Source organism: Drosophila miranda, chromosome 3 (genome assembly GCF_003369915.1).
Source record: "Drosophila miranda strain MSH22 chromosome 3, D.miranda_PacBio2.1, whole genome shotgun sequence".
In the NCBI taxonomy this organism is placed as follows: domain Eukaryota; kingdom Metazoa; phylum Arthropoda; class Insecta; order Diptera; family Drosophilidae; genus Drosophila; species Drosophila miranda.
This window is the reverse complement of record NC_046676.1, coordinates 7,331,068-7,352,954: the sequence shown is the minus strand read 5'-3', so window position 1 is coordinate 7,352,954 and position 21,887 is coordinate 7,331,068. Positions and strand designations below refer to the sequence as shown.

Here is a 21,887-nt window from a genome sequence, read left to right as displayed (position 1 = left end):
CGGAGTGGGTCCCCGTACCCGTCCCCATGCAGCCTTCGACATTTCTTTCTTTGGATTTCTTGGGACTTTTTGGATTCTTTTGGCATTTTATTTGCTTGTTTTCCATCGCTGCGATCTTCTGATAACTCGGGTTAAAAGGCATTTTGGATTTATACGCTTGTTTACGCCAATTGCGGACGGGCCTCCGTCGCGGCGGACACTGATAAGCCATTGGGCCACGCCCCAATACCGATCCCATCCCGAAATAAATGTCTTCGATGCCGAATTTGTTGGTGTATAAAAATCGTTTCGTTTTATTTTATGCAATTAGGTCTTAGATTAGAAAGAGTAACCTATGGAACACACACATCACATGTTGGCCACACGCGCCTTCAGCTCCGTCAGCTGCTCGGCCACGGGGCGTGGCAGATGGCCGCCCACCTGCTCCTCGAAGTATCGCTCAATTTCGAGGGCCTCCTGCTGCCAGAAGGCCTTGGGAAGATCGAAGAGCTGGGAGAGATCAATGTTGCCCTCGATCCCTGACACGTTCAGGGCACCCTTGCTAGGCAGACGACCAATGGGCGAGTCCTCGAAGCACTTCTCGCCCTGCACCCGCCGGAAGATCCACTCCAGGACGCGCGAGTTGTCCCCGAATCCCGGCCACAGGAACTTGCCCTCGCTGCTCTTGCGGAACCAGTTCACGTGGAAGACCTTGGGCACCGTGCCCCTCTTCTCCATGCTCAGCCAGTGGCTCAGATAGTCCCCAAAGTTGTACCCAAAGAAGGGGCGCATGGCGAAGGGATCGTGCATGATCACCTTGCCCTTGTGCTCGGCCGCGGCAGTCGACTCGCTCCTCATGGCAGCGCCGATGAAGACGCCGTGAGTCCAGTCGCGGGCCTCGTACACGAGTGGAACTCCTGCGGGTCGACGGCCCCCGAAGAGAATTGCGGAAATCGGCACGCCGGCACTGTCCTCCCAGGCGGGGTCAATTATGGGACACTGCGTGGCGGGAGTGCAGAATCTGGAATTGGGATGGGCGGCCGGCTTGCCCGACTCCTTCGACCAGAGCTTGCCCAGCCAGTCGGTGACCGTCAGGTCCTTCAGCTGAGCGGACTCCATGCCCTCCCAGTAGACGCCTCCGTCGGAGGTGGAGGCCACATTGGTGAAGACCGTATTGCGGAAGATTGTGTCCATGGCAATGGGATTTGTGGCCCGCGACGTGCCAGGCGCCACTCCAAAGAATCCGTTCTCCGGATTGATGGCCCTCAGCACGCCCTTCGAGTCGAACTTCATCCAGGCGATGTCATCGCCCACGCACTCAACCTTGTAGCCGGGCAGGCTAGGCGTCATCATGGCCAAATTGGTCTTTCCACAGGCGGACGGGAAGGCGGCTGCCACGTAGATCTTCTTTCCTTCGGGATTGGTGATGCCCAGGATGAGCATGTGCTCGGCCAGCCAGCCCTCACGCTTGGCAATGGTGCTACCGATTCTCAGGGCGAAGCACTTCTTGCCCAGCAGCGAGTTACCGCCGTATCCCGAGCCGTAGGAGACTATCTCATTATCGGCGGGCTTGTGCAGAATGATCGTCCGCTCGGGATCGCAGGGCCAGGAGGACTGGACCTGCACACCGCTCTTGGGTGTGCCCACCGAGTGCAGACACTTGACGAACTGGCCATCGCCCTCGCGGAGCACGTCCAGAACTGGGTTGCCGGCCCGCGTCATGATCTTCATGGACTCCACGACGTAGGGCGAGTCTGTGATCTCAATGCCGATCTTTGAGAGCGGCGATCCCACGGGTCCCATGCTGAAGGGGATAACGTACATGGTGCGTCCCTTCATGCAGCCCGGGAAGCGTTCTCCGATGGCCGCCTGCAAGTCCGCCTCCGAGATCCAGTTCCCCAGAGTTCCGGGCGTCGCCTTCGGAGTCACCGGCACCGTCTGCTCCCTGCGCTCGGTGCAGATGAACGTCTTGGACTCCACACGCGCCACATCCGCCGGATTGGTCCTGGCCAGCCAGCAGTTCTCGTACTTGGGCAGCGGCAGAATAGTTCCCTGCTTCAGCATGAGGCCCTGGAGCAGCTTGCTCTCCCCCGCACTGCCGTCGCAGATGTGCACCCGCTCCGGCTGGCACAGATCGACGCACTTCTCCACGTACTGCTTGACGGCGGGAGTGAGGACCTTGGCATCCCCATACTGGACGGACAGGGAGCGGCAGACCAGTCGAAAGTTGTAGCTCTTCGGTGGGCCAACGAGGCTGCGGAAAAAGAACAGATGGCGAGCGAAAGTGTTAGGTAATATCAGAGTTAGGTAATAGCTGCATTCGACAGGTAGAATTTAAAAAGAGGTTGGGTTATCTTCGTGCCGGGCCTACCTAATGTGCCAAGACCTTCACCCACAACAGCCTATCCGACAGCTGTGCTGCGGATCGTCGCGATAGCGCACTACAAGAGCCGAGCACAACTGTACCCCCAGAGCGAGAGCGAGTGATCGTAACGTGATTTCAAATTCTAAGTGGGCACGCATAGCCGCTGAAAAACAGTCAACGGCAAAAGCCAGACGGTTTGCTCAATAAAGACATAATAAAAACAGAAAACTGAAAGCAAACAAAAAACAAAAAACAAAAAACCAAACTGACTGCTGATCAGCTGTTCGTCTGGTCGGTCTGGTTTTGAGAGCTTCAGAAACTTGCTTCTCACATTTTGCACAGAGATCTTTATGGACGTGGAATGGGACTGGAAATGGGGAGTTTCCCCTGCACCAGCCTTCGACTGAGAGATACTCGTCCTCGTATTTCATCAGCGTCACTTTCATAAGAAGCGAATCACTGTTGCTCACTCTCTGCGCCTCTGCGAGAATGATGCAATGTTTCGTCAGCCAGCGTCGATCTTTGTGCTCTCTGTTATGGTTGCGACGCCATCAGCTGGGGCACTTGCATCGAAAGATAAGAGAGCAGGTAGACCCAACTTCCGGCAGAGTACCCTACCCGTATGCTCACATACATTCAAGTACATGTATCTACCATACATATGTGTCCATTCTCCATTCTCATTGTACCTCCATGTCTACACATTGTAGAGACACAATCAAGAGCCACTCTCCCGCTCTCTGATACGTTACACAGTGCAAAGTCCATGGCAAGTCACCGAACCTCGCCCCCACCCAGACCCAGTCCACCGACAAAACGATAAGTTTACACGCGTTCAGGGCTGCCCCATTCGTGACGTCACAGACAGACAGACAGCGACTGTCTGGGCGCTAGCTGAAGAAATATTCCCAAATAAATGTACATACATATGTATGTATATGTTTTATAATTTCGGAACTGCGCAGTTCCCTCCGCCGCGTGCTCCACACACACGAATACGACAGACCGACGAATGTGGCCTGGTTTCTATATTAGCCCAAGATGTCTGCCACGCCAGTGAGGTGCTATGAAGGCTACCCTTGGCTATGCTATGCCAATTCCCCCAATGAGCCCCAAACCATTGATGGCTAGTTACAAATTGAAGCCACCAGGCTTAGTCAGAATACACTTTGTTTATATATATATTTGATGGCCCATGTCTGGGTTTTATCTACGATCATTGTGTGGAAGTTTTATCTGCAAGTGCCGGACCCATTTATGAGTGCTGTGCCAGTAGGGATGGCTAGTCAAACAGTAAACGTTTAGAGCGTATTATTTATTGGGGCCCGGCACTGATAACCACCTAAACCGCTTCAGTCCAAATTAAAGCGGACTATCACCGCGTCAAATACAGATCGCTGTTGACACTAGCAGCTAATTATTTGGGCAGCACTCGACGCTGCCCCTCCAGTGCTTGATTAGTGCCACGCGCCTCCATTGGAAGCCGAAACTGCTGCGTAGCCGGAGGTCTTCAATAGCTCGGGCGATAACAGAGAACAGTTCTGCGCCGCGGAATGAGAGCGCAAAAAAGTGCATGTCTTTGCCTTTTGAAATGGATTCGAAAAAGATCTCCCGCTAGCCAGCCCCAACATATCATTCACTGCTATCCGCATGACGCCACAGATGTTCGAGGTCGGTTGACCGCTTCCCTCCATCTCTCTATATGGCGGTCTATTTTTGCCTTTGATTCCCCTTACAGAGTCCGTACTCCTCAACAGGGAAAGCACTTAGAGCATTTAAAAGAAAGGATGGAATTTTTCTAGGGTATTTTATGCTTCGTTGTGTCGGTAGAGGTCTTCTTTTATTTTTACTGCGAAAAGAAAATACAAAGAATTTTCAGAAAGCGCGTGTTTCCTTCAGTTAATTTGCATGAGTTTTCATATGGAAAACGTACATATCTCTGACGAGGAATATAAATAGTGATACATACGTATGTATATGCACACTTGGCAACAGATATTAAGCGTGTCAGCTGATTCAACAGATTTTCCACAACAAAATGATAAATTTGGAAACGGAACTGTACTTCTGGTATTATTGTAAAAGATTCTCAAAACTGGTTTTAGATGGGGGTTCAATAGCCTTGGCCCTCCGCCTTAGATTCGGCACTGAACGGAATACGGACAATCAGAAGATTGCTTGCCCCTGAGTCCTTATCGAGTGCGAAGCTATCGTTTGAAGACAACTGCCTATCGAATATTGGGCAATGGTTGATCTGAATCGAATCGCTTACAATGTAATAGTGACGTGAGAGCTGATCACGAGGAAAGTCCCCTATCTTATCGTTTTTCTATTCGAAACTCTAGAACTTACGACTGACGACGGTTGCAAACATTTCCACTGGCCGATTCTGATCAGCGTCATATATATTGTGTACGATTTCAAAAAACATCATTTATTGAAACAGCAATTTTTCTAAAAATATCCAATTAATCATATCTTTTATGTTGGTTTCCCTTCTCTAAGCCCGACACTGCGCAGAAACTGATACGGGGAACCCGGTTCGAACTGGAATCTGAGGATAGTTTGCTGAAATAGAACAAGCTCATTACCGCATATCAAAGTCCAGGAAAAGGCATCGACTCGCTTGAATTTTGTTTACCAGCTGATAAGCGGCCCCCAGACGGGACGGCACACGCTCTGGTGTAGATTAAACTGTTCCGCCAGTCACATAATGTGTATAAGGTAATGGACAGACGCAGCTCCCTAATGTGGGTCTAGTCTCTTCCATGGAATACTGGGGCAGTGACTAGGGACTGCTGTGGAGTGGATGTAATGGCATCAACGCTGCTTGACTACAGCTGCACCAATTGCTGAATGGGATGACTCAGTTTTTGGGATCATTAGAAGCGAAGCGTCATGCCCCTCACTATTGAGTATAAAATAATCTTATCTAGGGGGGGCACTGAAAAGTTCCAGAAATTGTGGCACTACGTAGTAAACAAACAATTAACTGATAATGGAATCACAGTAAGCCATTTTTCCCGTGTTGCTAGGTAATGCCCCCCAAATTCTTTGATCGATGTGGGAGTGGAGTTGGGCAGCAATTAGGGGGAGGAAGGCGCGTGCCTGCACATACACATGCATAAGCAGAAAACAGACAATGGAACCATCATATTTAAGACTGTTTTGATTTCTTTCGTGCATGCATAAGTAATGCTATTTATTATTGAATGCTTTGTTGGGGGGCTCGGCCAGAGAAATAGACTCCCGTCCCATTCAGCGTCAACAATAATATTTGTGTTGTTGTCTTTGCCATTTCGTCGGTGTCGTTGTCGTTGTCGTTGTCGATGTCATTGTCGTTGTTGTCGTCGTCGCTGTGTCTAAAGGTTATCATCATTGGATTGGCAGGGTGGGCACAGCGTCAGCATTGGTTCTGAAGTTACTCAAAGCTCAAAACAAAGCTGTCAATGCGAATCGGCCCAAGTTTCTGGCGGATACGGATACCTCAATCAGAATATGGAGACAATGGCAGGAATTGGAATGACCTGGTGCAGCTATGAGTGCTCCTCCCTCAAACTTGCTTTCTGGATCGCTGCTGGCAACACTGAAACACGCCACTCGCATGAATCGGCCATCAAGACAGAAGCCATAAAAGAAACCGTCAAGAAACGTCAGCAACAGTTCAATTCACTTGTTGCCATGCGGCCCAAAAGCCCATACATGCAACGCTTTGTTTTTATTTTTATTTCGCCTGATTATTTCCAGCAATTGCTTACACACACACACACACACACAGGGAGAACCAGAAATACAAAGAGGACAAAGAAAACGAGTCACAACAAAACGACAAAAATAATAAAATACAAAGAAAGGAAGGCCGAACTGACTGATACTCTTGAAAGCCATTGGTCGTGCTATATTATCAAAATGATTTAGTCATCCGATCTATATCTAGATCGATTTGTCTCGATCCAATATATTAATTATATCGAAGCAACGAATCGAGTGGGGGGCGAGCAACGTACAAGAACGAAACGAGTGCGTAATGGTATTATATTTTAATATACCCACGTATTATTTTTGAGAAATACTCTCTGCAAGGGTATCAAGAGCGTGATAAGAGCAAACGAATACAATAATAAAAGCACAACCTGTTTGTGTGTAAGAGAGCGCCCAAGACGCGAAGCTTTTGGCTTGGTTTGAGTCTTGGGTGCAAGTGATCGGATGAGCTTTACACTGGCGGTTCATTTATTATGTTGGTGAATACGATCAGAAGCAAATCGTTTAAATTTTGTATGGTGAAAATGGATCTTAGATATTAAGGAAGTCGAATTCCCAATCGTTTTTCCATGTCGGTATTTTACAAAAGAATTGACTTATTGGAACTAAATTCGACAATAAATTAGTTCTTATTACACGATTAACGTTCGCAAAAGTCTCACTTGCGAATTCTGATTGTAGTTAATTAACCTTCATAAGTAGATGCAAGCTTATCAGCAGCCTACTTGAGGTTGAGCTTTGTAGCGAGAGGGAAATCAGAAATCATCAAAAGAGCGACAGAAGATGAGCTTTTAATTGCAGCTTGTGTCGCAGAGAGTGCATTGATCTTGTCGCTGCAGACGAATGGCATTAACATTGATGTGGTTGTTGCTGTTGATCTGTTGCTGTGTCTCGCTTCGAGGATGAATGGGATGACGATGCTAGCTGTGCTTGTTTCACATGGAATTTTCCCCCATGCGATAAGAACGATCAAGGGAATGGGTACCCTGGTCAGTAACTATACACAGTTTTAGTTGAGGTAGGTTATAACGATGGATTACTTTACGAACTGTGATTATCAATGCCAAGGTGTGTAAGCCAAGTGGGCCTCACAATGCCATATACTCGTAGTGTGCAGATCCCCCTTAATTGGGGAGTATATTAAATTGGCCAAGCAGTTGGTTGGAAGTAGTTAACAGATCTAAAGGTGCGTTTCCTGTGGTAGAAGATTCGCGGATTTGCAAATATAAAGATCCATATTTATCCTCAACATACCACTCGTAAATATATAGTAAATATGTATGTGTTTAGGAGATTTTTGCATATAAAACTAGCGTTCGAAAGAAAAAGCACACCTTATTCGGATATAGGATGTAATATATTTATGTACGGTTACCTCCTTCTGTTATCAAAGTCAGCAAGGTATTTCATCGTTTAGTACTCTCATCTTCACTCAACCACAATTTGTTAATGGCACAGTTTTGGTTTCCCGCCTCCCGCCTCCCCCCGCCCCCCGGTTTCTTGGCTATGACATTGAACCTCCCACGAAACCGAAATCGAGGTCCCCCTCTACCGCCAGACTCACCCGCCTCTCAGCAGCTGCACGCCTTTGAGGAGCATTCTGCTGCTTCGTTGTGGCTGCGGGTCGGATCTGATGTCGTTGTCGGTGTCGTAGATGTGGTTCGTCCGGCCCTCGAACTGCTTTCACTTGGCGACTTGGCGCGCACTTGCAATTTTATGGTTGCTTTAATTAATTTATTTCGTTCCGTTTGCCACTGCGTTTTTTGCCGACTCTTAATGTGATGAAATTGCAACTTAATTTGAATTTACTTATTTATAAACTTTCTTGCGGCGGCCGCACGAAATGCACTTTTAACAAATTGATTAAGGGGCTCGCAAAGCGTGCAACGTGGAGCGTGGCGTGTCGTTGGCGTGGCAATCTCTGGGGAACTTGTTGCGCTTCAGCTCCTGCTGTCTGTGCGGGGCACTTGTTTCTGCTTTGCCACAACAATCCAAACTGCGGCACTCTGCGCCGGCCGCTGCGCTCAAGTAACATACATGAACATTCTGTTTTCGTTTCGATTTGTGTCTTTTCTGTGCTCTTGTGCTCCGCTCCGATCCGATCCGAATCGGTTCAGAAACATATGGGGACGTATGTTTTGCCTTTGCCCTGATAAGATAAGGCCAGGCCCGGCCCGAGTCTGCTGCAGCTGACGCTTGGTACGTGCCGCCCACTGCATGCGCCCGCTCGGCGGTGGCACAGCTCGGAAACCACCAGAAACGACGGGACGCTATGCTGGCCACGCCCCCTTCGGGCATACCTGTCTGGCAGGTCTGCAAAGGTCTTTCGCAATGACTGCACAACAGCAGACGGTCGGTCCCTCAGCCGCTCTTATCGATGGAGCTCCTGTTACGCCATCGCGGATCAGCCTCTAATCTGCGGATTCTGCTGCTGCTGCTGCTGCTGCTCTTCTCTCATTTAGTATGGGATGTTCCCTTATCAACCGATCGATAGCAGCACTTCTTATACCGCCGGTATTTTACCATATTTATAGGCCAATGCCGTTTACGATGCTTCTGTCCAATAAAGACGCTTACCGATCCACCAAGGTCACCCGGGGGTGCCAATCCCTCCTTGGGTGCAATTTTCCCACAATCACTTCGGTTTGCTGATATGATTGGGGATAAAAATACCCAAGTGATTATTAATAATGAACCATGCATATATCGAAAATAGAACTATTAGTATATTTTCTTTATTACTAAGTGAAATATTCAATATGCCGGTTGTTTTGCCAATCAAACATGTGGATATTTCTATTGATTTTTCGTAGAAACTAACGTTCTCTTTTCAATTGTCAGCCGTGATAATAATAACAATGCCATTCCCTGCCGGACATGGCCCGATCGTCACTTGTATAATCATATGTATTGCATGTTATTTTGGAGGCAAAACCAAACAAAACTTTCCCCGCTGTGATAAGCCTAATCGGTAATTTTTGGCTCTCGATCCAAGGTGCCTTGACCAGGGGCCGGCACACCAAATACAAATCTCGAGGCATTGTCGTCGTCAATCGGAATCCAATCAAATCCGCGGATGAAACGTGCCATCTATGGAACCATTGTTCGGTGGTACAGTGGGTCCAGTATAGGGCAGATTGCGCATGGACTCTAGAAAGGAACGCCAGACGTCCCCAGACGTTATTAAGAAAAACACTCAAGTTTCGTTTTGCTCTTCTTCAACTTAACGCACTAATCTTGAAATATCTTTATTAATCATAATCATAATCATTTCCTGCATACGGTATAATAATGGTTTATATAAGTATTCATCTCTTTGCAGTGTGTTTTAATACAATCAAATTTACACGAGTCCGTTGCGCACTTCTACTACAACAATAATTGATATACAATAATTATACGTAGGTATAGTAGAGCTATGTATATAGGTTATATGTACTGTATATACTATATGTATATACCTATAGGTATTGTATATATAGTGGCGTAAACAAGTTAACTATACATTTAGGCTTGTTATTATGTGGTATGTGGTAATTGATTGATATTTGGTTTCGGTTTCTATTGCGATTGCGATTGGGATTGCGATTGCGAGGATTTCAGGATAAGTGTTTCTTGGATAGATGGAGGTGAGGAGAATGGTATTTTCTATCTGTTATCTGTTAATGAGCAGCTTCTGATCTCTCTTTTAGCGCCACCAATCGGTATGGCCCATCTTGACTATTTATATGAAGGTGTACAAAATTGATGGCTTCAAAAATTGAATGGTAATGGATAAAATTCCTGCTAGGCTATGGGCTGTGATACTCGTATCTCTCACACCGCGACGAGGCCATATTATAAGTATATTTCTATAATTGTCTTATTGTCTTCAACATCTTCAATCTTATTCTGTTCTGTTCTGTTTTGTCATTTTGCATTTGACTTTGAGTACTTTCCATGTTCCAAGTGTTTTGATTCTGCATATTTCCATATATCATTAATCTCTGTGTTCAGTTTTTACGTTGCCTTTACCCCTACCCTAACGAAATAAGAGAAAGTTACGAAGAGGTGGGGGTGTGGTGCACAGTTCTGCATAAGGATTGCACGAAGACCATTTGGCGGAAACCGAATTGGGAATGGTAAGGGGAACGGGTCCGAGGCAGATAGTTCTCGGAGTGAACGGAAGTGAGTGGATGGTGTGGTGTGGTGTCGAGTGCCGCTTAAGAACTAGTTAAATATTAGCTTTATGGTTTCCCTTCTTCAGTAGAGCTTTACCACCACTAAATCTATTCACAGCAGTTTATTTTTCTCGTTTTGTTTTGTTCTGTTGGTATATGGTAAAATATACTTGGGTGGCTCAATCAGAAGAGCGGGGAGTGGTGGGGTGGGGCGGACAATAGAGATAAAGATGGGGTTGAGAGAACAGATATGGTGTGGCTGCATGGGGGCGGGGAGGAGGGGATCGAAGAGTCTTAAAACCTAAGTGAAATCGATAAGGTTTCTCGCTTAGACTAAGTTCTGAGGATATTATTTAGAATATCACACATTCCATGTATCTTTGTGTTCAATAAGTATTTACTTGTATCTCGCTCAACGCAGCTAGAGCTTGAAATGTCTATAGAGTGTAACTTGTTTGTTTGAATTAACATTAAATTGTGTAACTCTGTTTCTAGATCTCGTTAGATTTAATAGATTGGGGTCTTGGCATGCACTCCCAAGTTTTGTATGTAAGAAGTCCAAATAATAACAGACAGTAGATCTATACTAAACTAAATATCGAGTTAAACTCTTTGGAAATGCGCTTCCTAAGTCGACTACAAAGCGTTTGCTATTGAAGAGTGGCTGGGGTGGGGTGGGGTGGGGAGGGCTATGGATGGGAAACCAGAAATACTTTCAGTTTGTGTGTTAGAGTGTCTAATGGTAAAGCTTAAAGCATTCCAACTAAATGCTACGCTACATAATCATCCAATCGAAACTTTTAGCAACCCCTTTTATTTAATAGTTTTCCTCTTCTTTTCTTTTCTTTCTTATTTAATTTTGTCCTGTCCTGCTTTCCTTCTTCCACAGCACAGCAGCTCATTGTACTCGCTATTTGCGAGTTAGTTAGTTTGCTTGGTTTTGGTTTAGTTTTAGTTTAGTTTGAGTTCAGTTTGTGTTAAAAATACGGTTTAACAGTTTTAGTTACGCACTCGAACTAGAATTCAATTAATTCAAACTCTTCAGTTTATTCTTTCTGTTTCTTAGTTTAGCTTTAAATTATGTTAAAATACTTAGAGTAAATATTTATAAATGTTTGCGCTCATCTCGGCACGGCTCCACTCCAGCTCCCTGCCTCTCTCTCTCTCTCTCTCTCTCTCTTCCGTACTCTCAGTTTAATTAATATTTCACTTGCCATTGCGTTCGCTCTGTTTCTGTTCCTGTCTCTGCGGGGGTTCCACTTCATTTCATTTCACACCTGGACCCGTCCTATATGTGAACACCTGAACACCTGAACAGCTGTCTACAAATCGTACGCATCCTTTTTGTAGTTCTGCTGCTTTCTGCTTGTTGGCACATTTAACACGTTCGATGTTGTTGTTGGACGCATCATCATCATCCGCATGGTCATGGGCTTGTCCTCCTCGTCGTCGTCGGAATAGTCGCTCTGGGTCTTGACGTGGCCACCCAGGGCGGGTCCGCTGAAATCGTTCTCATCGTCCTCCTGATTGGATTGGAGAGCAGAAAACGGATTAGAAGGGACCGCAATGAGCAAACAAAAAACGAACAAAAGGTCCTCTAGGAAATGAAATCAAGAATATCGTACAAATTATAATAATACATAAATCATATGAGACCACGACACCACGCGGCGTATACTTGATATTCTACAAGCAAAAGCTTCCCACACATCCAACAGATGGCGCTCTGATAAACTTCTTAAAAGCACAACAAGTAAAATGTACAATATTTACATGTAGAATGTAAAATGTACATAATGTAATCATATCTATCACATTCATAGAATTAATTAGAACGGTACATGGGTACATGGGTACTTGGGTACTAGTGTACCAGGTATAACAAAAACATCGAAAACAATGAACCAACAAACGAACAAACTAAATGGAAAATTATGACAGTTTTCGTATCGTATTTGTTGTCTGGACTGTTTACTTTACCTGTAAATTTGCCTCGCTGGACCGCCAATTAAAGTACTGTACTGCCTTCTGTGTGGACTGGACTGACTGCCTATATCTGACCATTTCATTCATATATACACTCATTGCCCTACTTATATCTGCTGAGCCCTCTCAGGCCCCTACCTGCCCAAGCGATTTAGCTAGTCTTTTCCCTAAACATAACGTTTGTAAATAATTGTCGTGGCCTGGCCCTTATCGCTGGCTTAATATTGAATTTCATTTAAATATATTTCTATGTCAGTTTTAAAAAGCATTGATTTGCATTTGCTGTTTTGTTGATTTGTTGATTTGATTGCTAGCTACGAGAAATTTCTGTGCGTTGGTTAGTTCTTAGTGGTTTTGAGATTGGATTGAGTAGTTGTAGGAGGGAGTATCTGAGGAATGAGCATTCTCTGTTTGGTTTGGCTACTACGCAGTTTTTGGGCACACGGCGCGTGGAATTTAGCACTGTCCTTAGTTCGGTGATCAGTGATCGGTGATAGGTGTCTTTTGGTGTCTTTTGGTGTCTTTTGGTGTTGGGCCATGCGAATGAGCATTAGAGCTAACTACTTTTCGTGTTATCTTAGGGATTAACTGGGTTCTGTTTTATGTTTTCTGTTTGGTTTGCTAAGTAATTTCTGGAGGATCTTTAAAACTTGGCGCAGCACTTAATTAACAACGTTTCCAGGGTTTCGTTTCGGTTCGTTCTAATTCTAAACATTGACCAATGAGTGTGGACACAGGAGCATAGGGGGAAAGAAGAGCAGAGAATTGTGTGATTAGCGTTAGTGTCTATAGAGAGAGGTGCATGTGGCGGGAGTGGGGAGTGTGGGATCCGGGGATTGGGGGATTGGGGGGATTGGGGGATGGCTGACCAGGACAAGACACAACTTACTTCGAAGTCTCCAATTGTGAAGCGTGTCGCCGCTAATGAATCTTGCGGTGGCATATCCGGACTCATATTCTGTACGACAATGAGCGTGATTTGTATTTGTTTTTTGGTTTTGTTTGAAGCATTTTCAGATAGGAAAATCAAGCGCAAGTGTGAGGAATGTTTTTTAGGTGAGAGAAAGACACAATTAGTTACACTTATTGTCCAGAGAGAGCTGGGCATTATCTTAGCCTAGATGAAGGTTCAATTTGAACGCTCAAACAACACACTAAATGGTAGTATAAAGAAAGCTGGATCGCGAATGCGAATGCGAACAGATGATGGGGGGACTTACATCGTCGTCGTTGTCAATCATCTCCTTGGTAGAGGCGGTTGTCTCGTTGCGCCGGATCGATCCCTGGTGTATGTCCAGGTCCACCTTCAGGCACTGGAAGCTGCGCATGAGGAACACAATGGGCATGGGCAGAACGCCGGCCATGATCATCGAAAGGGCGATGCCCATGACCCACCTGGGGTATTCCTTCTGCTCCACCATACCCTGGATTCAAATTGAAAAGCAGGTGTCAGGCAAGCGGCAAAGTTGAGCCCTCGATGTGGGATAAACCTACCAATTCGGCATTCCAAGCTCCGTATGTGGGATTGCGGATGACCATAAAGACGATGGACGAGGCCAGGATGCAGACCATGATTACTGGCCCAATGTAGCGCCATGTAAGCTGCCAGTAGAGGCCGGGTCTGTAGCCAGTCATCTGATAGATGTCCTCAGTGAAGCTGTGGGCAGAGGACTTGTAGGACTTGTCTTGAGGGAATGCTTTCAGGGGTACCCACCGCTCGTGTCCGTAGATAAAGATAACGGCGATCATCTCCATCAGGGCCACCACCACCAGGCCAATGGTGCCGGCAAAAGAATCGAACATCTTGAGCCAGTACTCCCCGGCACCTGTGCAGAAGATGAAACCGACAGTAAAGCAGAATAGACATACCACGCCAGTGACATGCTGTTTCTTAACCCGCTTGATAATGTCTATGTCGAAGAGGGTGCACAGCATGCCCTCCAAGATGCCGATCTGCGAGCCCAGTCCCAGCGACAGCAGCATGGTGAAGAAGAGCACGGCCCAAAAGGGGGCGCCCGGCAGCTCCACGATTGCCTGGGTGAACACGATGAAGGCCAGGCCCGTTCCCTCGGCGGCCTAAAGCAGAGGAGGAAGGAGGAGCCATATATACCATATATATCATACCATATGAGGCATATCCAGGAGAGTACTCACATTGTCCAGCTCCTTGGATAGGGTGCACTCGCTCAGCTGAAATAGGGTCTTCTCCGTGTCGTTCAGCTTGTCCATCGCATGCTCGTACTCCAGGGTGGTGGCGTTCTTGTTTTCCAGAAACGCATGCCTAACGAGGATGTCCGTGTTGCTGTGGGGGCAGAAGACATAGACGAAGACCGGTTTAAGTCGGTTAGAGCCCACGGACACGGCCGGACAGTTCAAGAGCAATTGCAAATAACTCAGCGTGGGACCATTAATTGATACAAATTGACAGACACGACCGCGATTCCATATATCGATTCGAATATCAATGAACGGCAGGGCACACAAATACCCAGATGACCATTGATACGACGATACGTAAATAGGCACGGAGACAAAGCCTCGTGCCAGTTACAACTGGTCAACATTGGATGATGTGATGACCTATCCCAGGTGCCTGTCCACCGATGCGTGCTGACCCCACCCCAGCCATTTGCACTGCTGTACTCACCTTGCCACACAGCGATCCACGTTCATGGTGGCCTTGAAGCCGAGAATGGCGAAGATGACGACACTCGCGTAGATGGCTGTGACTGCATTGCAGACGGACACCAGCAGGACGTCGCGGACGCAGTTGTTCTTCGGCGTGTTGTAGCTCCCGAAGGCTATTAGCGAGCCGAAGGCGAGGCCAAACGAGTAAAAGACCTGGGTGGCCGCGTCCAGCCACACCGTTGGCTCCAGCAGCTTTTCCACCTTCGGCGTGTACATGTGCATTAGACCAGCGCCAGCGCCGCGCAGGGTTATGCCGCGGATGAAGAATATGGTGAGGACGATGTAGGGGAAGAGCGAGGTGAAGTAGACCACCTTGCCGGAGCTCTGGATGCCCTTCATCACGATGAAGAAGACGATGGTCCAGGAGAGCATCAGGCAGAGCACAATCCACCACTTGAGGCCGCCGGGCTCGTCCATGGACGGGGCGGCGTCCAGGGTGGTGCGGTACCAGAAGTACGTTGTCTCCGACGACTTGGCGCACTCTTCAAGCGCAAATCCAGTGCCGTTGGTCGGACAGGTGGACCAGGGCAGGGGGTACTAGGGGATTATGGAACGATGGAAACACCTTATAAAAAGATCTCTTCGAGATCCCAATCTGTGTGGGAAAACTCACCCGAAAACTGTTGAAGAGGTAGAAGAAGACCCACGTGATGATGACGTTGTAGTAGAGGGCCACGAACAGCGTCACAATGCACGACGAGATGCCGATGCCGCCCAGCCACGGATGGATGGTGTTCCACACCCCCAACGCGCCCAGCCGCATGCGCTGCCCCATGCCCAGTTCGATGAGGAAGAGCGGTATTCCCTCCAGTATCAGCATAATCATGAACGGTATCAGGAATGCACCTACATATGTGTGGTGGAGGGCATGTAAGAACGGGTGAATGTGTGCGGATTAAGTCCAAAGTCCACTTGAGTGACGTGACACGAAATCAATTTGAATTTGCATTTGCATTTGCTCTTCTGGATCGTGTTCTGCTCGAGGCAGAAGGCATCTGCTCCAACACACCACCGCTCCAACAATACACTTTTTGTACGTCTGGTGCATTCTTGGCTTATATAATTAAATATTAATCTGCTCCGTCACCTGTGTGCCCGCTGGGAGTACTCTGCGCTGGCAATTTGGTCATTCTCTCTAGTTTGTAATTGAATTAAACCCGGGGCGGGGTTGAATTGCCACTAGAAATGTGCGTGCTCGACACGGGGCGTGTGCCCTTCCCCTTTCCCCAGTGGGCCGATGCAAAGCTCCGCCACAAGGCCCCCACAATTGGGTCTTCCGGACCCGCCAGACGCGATGATAAAGCTATGCAATTAGTGCACATTAAATCCCATAATGTTATTGTCAAAGCTGTGCACTTTATTAGCTGCTCATACATATATGTAGTTCGTTGGCCACATGATATTGGATATGCCACACAGAGCGGTCGGGAGGGAGAAGGGGAGCAAAGGGAGCGGTGGGGGTACCACCTGCCGTCTGTATAATTAGCGTTATCGCACAGGTGACGCCAGCAGAAGCAACAAATTGGCAGTGGAGTGGAGTTGGGTTGGGGCTGGTCTTTGGGGTTGGGTGCAGACATTGATTGGAAAAAACTGCAGCGATATGCACTTGTGGCAGTTGCTGACAGTTCGGGTAATCCGAACATGTGCATGGCATTCCATGGACATTCCACGGGTGTGTACTCACCGCCGCCGTTCTGTTGGCACAAGTAGGGAAAGCGCCAGATGTTGCCCAGGCCCACCGAGTAGCCGATGATGCTGAGGAAGAACTGCATCTTGCCACTCCAGGCGGCCCGCTCCGGATCTCCGCCCGGAATGTCCACCGACTGTACCGAGTTGCGCTGCGGGGCGGTCAGGACGATGGTCACGCCGTGCGTCCCATCGCCCCGTGCCCTGGTGTTCAATGGAGCCATCTCGTGGCCGTTGCGCGGTGCATCGATGATTTTGGTGGCAGCCATCAACGCTCGGGTGGTTCAAGTCGCGCCGTGGTTTCTGAAAAATGAAGCAGCCGATTAGGAAAAGGCCAACACAAGGATATGATTCTCCGACGGCACTCTGTTTGATCAATATTCCTCGGGTGTGAATGTGTGCCAGTGTACGAATGTACATGTAATACACGATATATGTGTGTGTGCGCGCTGGCATTTGCTCTTTTCAGTGGTGGGGCGTCCTTGAGACCTCTTCTAGTGGCTGCTAACTCAATTTGTGTCCTAATTGCTAGCCATTAAGGCGGGTTTTCCTTGGTTAATGGAAACTTTTCGATGGCACTTGTAATTCGAAATCTCCTTCCCTTCCCATTTCTTTGCTCTTATAACTTTGAAAGTTGGCGAATCTACATACTACTTATAGGTGGAGTACTCGCTCCTGCATAATTCATAAAGTTTTTCATATTGCTCTGCTGGTTAATCTCTCTCTTAATGAACAAAATTTGTATGCACGCACGGCAGAAAGTTAATAGGAAATTTATCTCTTTCCACATCCCGCTTAGACGAAGGACACCCGGCCCCTCAATCGTCAAATCGCTGCGCGGACGGAGAGTCACTGAACCACCTCACCCATCTAAGACCTAAGCGCCCAGAAATCGTGACTTCCTGAACCTTGTTGCTCAGTGTGTGAGGCCAAAAAGTGTTGACTCCTACGGAAGGTCGTTGCAAAAGGAAAGAGCAATGAGAAAAGCAAGAGGACACGAGACTAGAACACACATACTCGTACATAAAGTAAATAAAGGGTGGAGGCGGCGGCAGGGCAGCCCTATGTACTATGTACTCGTATGTATGTGTGTGTATGTTGGCTTATTTACTTGGAGGCTCGTCTCTGCTCTGCTCTGCTGACGTAGTAAAGCCAGAGGACGCAGCAGAGCAAGCGACAAAGAGAGGAAGTGAGCTAGAGCCAGCGCCAGAGCCATCTCTCTCTCTCTCTCTCTGAGCGGGTGTGTTGTCGCGAAACAGCAGCAGCTGTCTGGCAAGAAGCAGAATCGAATCCCACCATAGCTAGAGAGCAATGCCAAAAGAGAGAGAAGTAGAGAGAGGAAAGCTCTGGCAAGCTTTTGGCGTCCTGCCGCTTCATTGATAGCTCTGTGTATGCACACATATGTACATCTGCACACAAACACAAAGACACAGAGCGCCACTATACGGTCTATATATTCTTTTCCGATTCTTCATTATTTTGCGTATACGTAATGCGCTATGACGTCTTTTGATGGCTGACTTGTTCCACAACTGCGTTAGTGGTATCGAATAGCCAGCCCCCTGGGCACCCGGGCCCACCCCCTGGATGGGTGGGAGTAAATATTTATTCAATTACGGCACACAGTGGCAGGCAGCGCACATAAATGTATCTCGTGGATGCAAAATGCAAAATGCACAAAGCTCAAACACAAAAATTACACCACAAGCTCGTTAATTCAGAGTAGATGGCAGACCAGGAACAGCACCACGATGGGACCAGCCCCGAGGGTAAATAAAAGGATAATAAAAGGACTTGGAGCGTGGAGTGCGTTCAATGCCACAAGCTCCCAACCAGTCCCTTCCATCTCCATCTTCAGACACACTGCAACATTTGTTTGCTTGCGTGCGGTGCGGTGCGGCGCGGTGCGGCGCGGTGCGGCGCTTTGCTTCCTTCGCTCGTCCGTCGCCTGCTGATTACACAATCCAATTGACGTTACGTAAACCAGTGTGTGGAAATATTAAGCTCCTGTGATTGCTGTTTCTTTTGCGTCGCAATATTCCCACAGCCACCCTGCCGCAACACCAGCCACACGCCCACGCCACTGGCGTTTCTAAATATAAAGCTCAAGCAGGACCCGTACACGGACACGGTCACAGAACGACCCTGGCCCTGTCATTGGAACGGTTTAGCCCACTTAGACCTTCCCCTCCACCTCCCATAAAGCAGACTGAAACACAATGCTTAACTCATTGTTAAGGGAAATTGCTAAATGAGGGGCGCACTGCGGCTATGATTGAAAGATTGAAAGCACAATCAGAATAAGTTTGATTGAATTTGACAGGATGTAATTGTGTTGCACTGCTTATACAACTCCACTCCGCCTCGAATCGCACTGATTCTGGCTTGGCTTTGATACCGATTCAAACCCAAAGAACAATGCCTTGCCAAGCGATGGAAATTTATATGAATGGAAATTTACCAAGCTAACCAATCCATGAACAGACACACAAACCTCCTAAATGTGTGTGTATTAGATGTGTACGTAAACAGGTATAAAAGCCTGCGCTCCTGAACAAAACACCGCCAAAAAGGGCAAACGTAACAAAAAACAAGTTCATCCCCTTTCCGACCCGGTGTTGGGGGTAGGAGCAGCAGCAGCAGCAGCAACAGCAGCAGGGGATGGCTTTAAAGCTTATTCCCGGTTAAAGTGCCACCGAAATAGCTAAAGCAGAGACAATCGGAGGGCGGTGCGGGGCGGAGCGGAGCGGAGTGGGAGAGCGCGGATTAAGGGACACGAATCTGATGACATGGCGTGTTCCAGGCCAAATCGATTGAAACACTTTTCGGTTCAAGTAGGAGAGGCGACCGGCGACCGGCGACCAGCGCCCAGCGCCCAGCTGTGTTTTTCTATTCTGCATAAATCATGCAATTTGATTGCCAATGAAATATTTTTTGTTTATGCAATCGATTTTGTACATTTTATTGGCTTTTGTTCACGTACACAATAATAAACCCTGTGCGCACCGCACAGAAGTTTGTTCACGATGAGCATTTCAAAATTCCAACTAATAATGCCATATTTGCGGCTATTTTGGGATCCGATCTGCTCAGAGTGCAGATGCAGCGAGAACAGAGAGTGGGGAAGATTGCGCAAGTTGTTCGGCTGCCAATATGCAATGTACGCCCTTTGCTCTCGCCCTTCCTACCCTCCTTGGGGGCGCCCCTTCGACAATGCAAAGTAAATGTTTTAGCCAGTCGACGGCGAGATGTGGACGAAAAATCTTTGAACGCCCCAACCCCCATACAGGAACGAGCTACCCGCTTCCCAGAGAGACAGTGAGAGAGAGAGAGAGATAGAGAGAGTTTGACCTTGAAGTGGGCTTTTGTTGCAATTGCGCGGGTGGGTAGTCGCCGTCCGGATTTCCTGGAAATCAGCGCTACACTGCGGAGCGGCACTGGACGCATTAAGCTACCCAGATCCAAGCCCAACACTCCCGCCATCCGCCATTGCTTACGCGTTCTTAGGCTTGGGCCGCTTTCGAAAGAAGGAGTTGCTTTTACAATGATATTATGCAAATAAACGCAGCAGATGTCTGACGGACGGAAAGTTTTTTAAGCTGAAACTCAATATGAACCGTCAGCAAACCAAACAGCGTTTAAAAATAAGCTATATTTTAGCCTGATGAGTCCTTCAAAAACTCTGTCGTTGGTTCTTGTTCTACATAATTTTTTATTATCATAAGATGAAGAAGGAAACATAACCAGGAACTATCTTCCCATTGTTCTCTCGTCTCGCAAGTCCAAATATCTTGGTGAAACATTGCCTTTTTCAATCAATAAATAGCCAAAACAAAACAAAGAGAAAACAATTAATTTTTCAGGAGCATGCACCCAGCGGACACATGCACTTGCCAGCCAAAATAACTTACATATATGCCAGTGCCTTATATACTTCGACAATGTATGTACGCGTACATATGTACCTACAACTTTCGCTCTCACTCTAGCTCGCATGGAGGCGGGATTGCAGTCAGACAGGCACAAAGTTCAATTTCTTGCTTTTTGGCACAGCATCAACTGTTGGCCTGTTGAGGATGAGAGGTACATAAATAGGTGGGGAGGGGGGGTCTGAGCTTTTTGGCTAAAACAACCCCTTAGCCAATGCCATTGCCAGCCTCAATGCAATTTCACTTTGCCACATGGAGCCAAAGGTAGCAGAATGTTGAGCGGGTGAGTGGGTGAGAGGATGAGTGGTTGAGAGAGAGAAGCAGATAGACAAAGAGAGACAGAGTGGCGGGAGCCTGAGGTAAGATCTACGGAAATTGGTTTGTAAATTTAAAAATTGATGCTCATATCTCATAGAGAATCAATTTCAAATTTTGCTTGCGTTCGCTGGCTCGCCCCATGATTAATCACTTGATGCTGAAATCTTGCCAAAATCTAGTTCTATTTCTTCTAATTGTGCATCATACCAATTTGTTCTTCTCGGGCACATGGATCGAAAATGTTGCTTCCTGCCTGTTACCAACGTGCAAAGTCGTACGAGTGTATATTTGTTACAATCGCATTGGGTCTGATGAATTTTCGCATTTCCTTGGTTTTATTGGAATGCGAATACGAATGCGAATGCACAGAAATGCAGATTTTCGTTGGCGTGAAGGGCACGAAACAATTGAATTCGTTGCTGAAAGCAATTTGCATAAACTGTTGTCACTGGAAATTCCACGTGCCTCACAAATACGAGCGTCGCTCATTATGTACAAGTTCTCGGAAGGAGAAAGAAAGAGACTACCACTGCCACTGGGGCTGGGACTGGGACTGAGAGAGAGAGAGAGAGATAGGGAAACAAGTTTGCGCTGTGTGTGTGAGTGCGCAGGACACGTCAGGACGGGCAGAATGTGCTGCTGTCCAACGTGCTAGCGTACCAACGTACCAAAGTTTGACTTGGCTTAGCTTCGGGATCCTTGCTGGCTGGCTGCTGTTAAGGGCGGATTTTTCACACACAAACAGGCACACACACGCGCAAAAACACAATGGCACAAATTTCCCTTCCAGACAACGTTTTTGGCAACTTGGAAAACCTTTGTGTGGCCGTAAATCCAAAATGCACTCTGCAATTCTCTAATACTTTGCTTTAGATCAAATGCACTCTAATAACCATGGACACACACGCACAAATCAATTTCGTTCGAGGAATTTTAGCGTTTTCACACGGAGCCTTGCCCAATTTTCACGACACGACCGTTGATTTGAGCTTTCTGTTACAAAGTGAAACGAAA

At 47.3% G+C, this 21,887-nt stretch overlaps 2 protein-coding genes and 1 long non-coding RNA gene across 5 annotated transcripts; all 3 read right to left on the bottom strand.

Annotated features, from left to right (window-relative positions):
* Nucleotides 1–265: 265 nt before the first annotated feature.
* Nucleotides 266–8,111, bottom strand: LOC108160113 (phosphoenolpyruvate carboxykinase [GTP]). Its single transcript, XM_017293905.2, has 2 exons — nt 7,671–8,111; nt 266–2,233 (listed from the first exon to the last, which is right to left on the bottom strand). The coding sequence occupies exons 1-2, from the start codon at nt 7,703–7,705 to the stop codon at nt 349–351; spliced, it is 1,920 nt and encodes a 639-aa protein (XP_017149394.1). The 5' UTR covers nt 7,706–8,111; the 3' UTR covers nt 266–348.
* On the bottom strand, nt 4,278–7,656 carry LOC117187739. Its single transcript, XR_004472339.1, has 2 exons — nt 4,986–7,656; nt 4,278–4,912 (listed from the first exon to the last, which is right to left on the bottom strand). It is a non-coding gene; the product is annotated as an uncharacterized LOC117187739 (long non-coding RNA).
* Nucleotides 8,112–9,307: 1,196 nt separating the features above from the next.
* Nucleotides 9,308–21,887, bottom strand: LOC117185928 (sodium-dependent neutral amino acid transporter B(0)AT3-like). Of its 3 annotated transcripts, none has more exons than XM_033390535.1 (10): nt 21,542–21,887; nt 16,625–16,929; nt 15,554–15,786; nt 14,900–15,477; nt 14,407–14,554; nt 13,967–14,328; nt 13,747–13,909; nt 13,473–13,676; nt 13,142–13,210; nt 9,308–11,789 (listed from the first exon to the last, which is right to left on the bottom strand). In XM_033390535.1, exons 2-10 carry the CDS (start codon nt 16,893–16,895, stop codon nt 11,589–11,591), a joined length of 2,229 nt encoding a protein of 742 aa, XP_033246426.1. In that variant the 5' UTR covers nt 16,896–16,929; nt 21,542–21,887; the 3' UTR covers nt 9,308–11,588. The 3 variants fall into 3 exon arrangements, with proteins under 3 accessions (XP_033246426.1, XP_033246427.1, XP_033246428.1); XM_033390537.1 differs by lacking the exon at nt 9,308–11,789 and adding an exon at nt 12,749–12,959; XM_033390536.1 differs by lacking the exon at nt 13,142–13,210.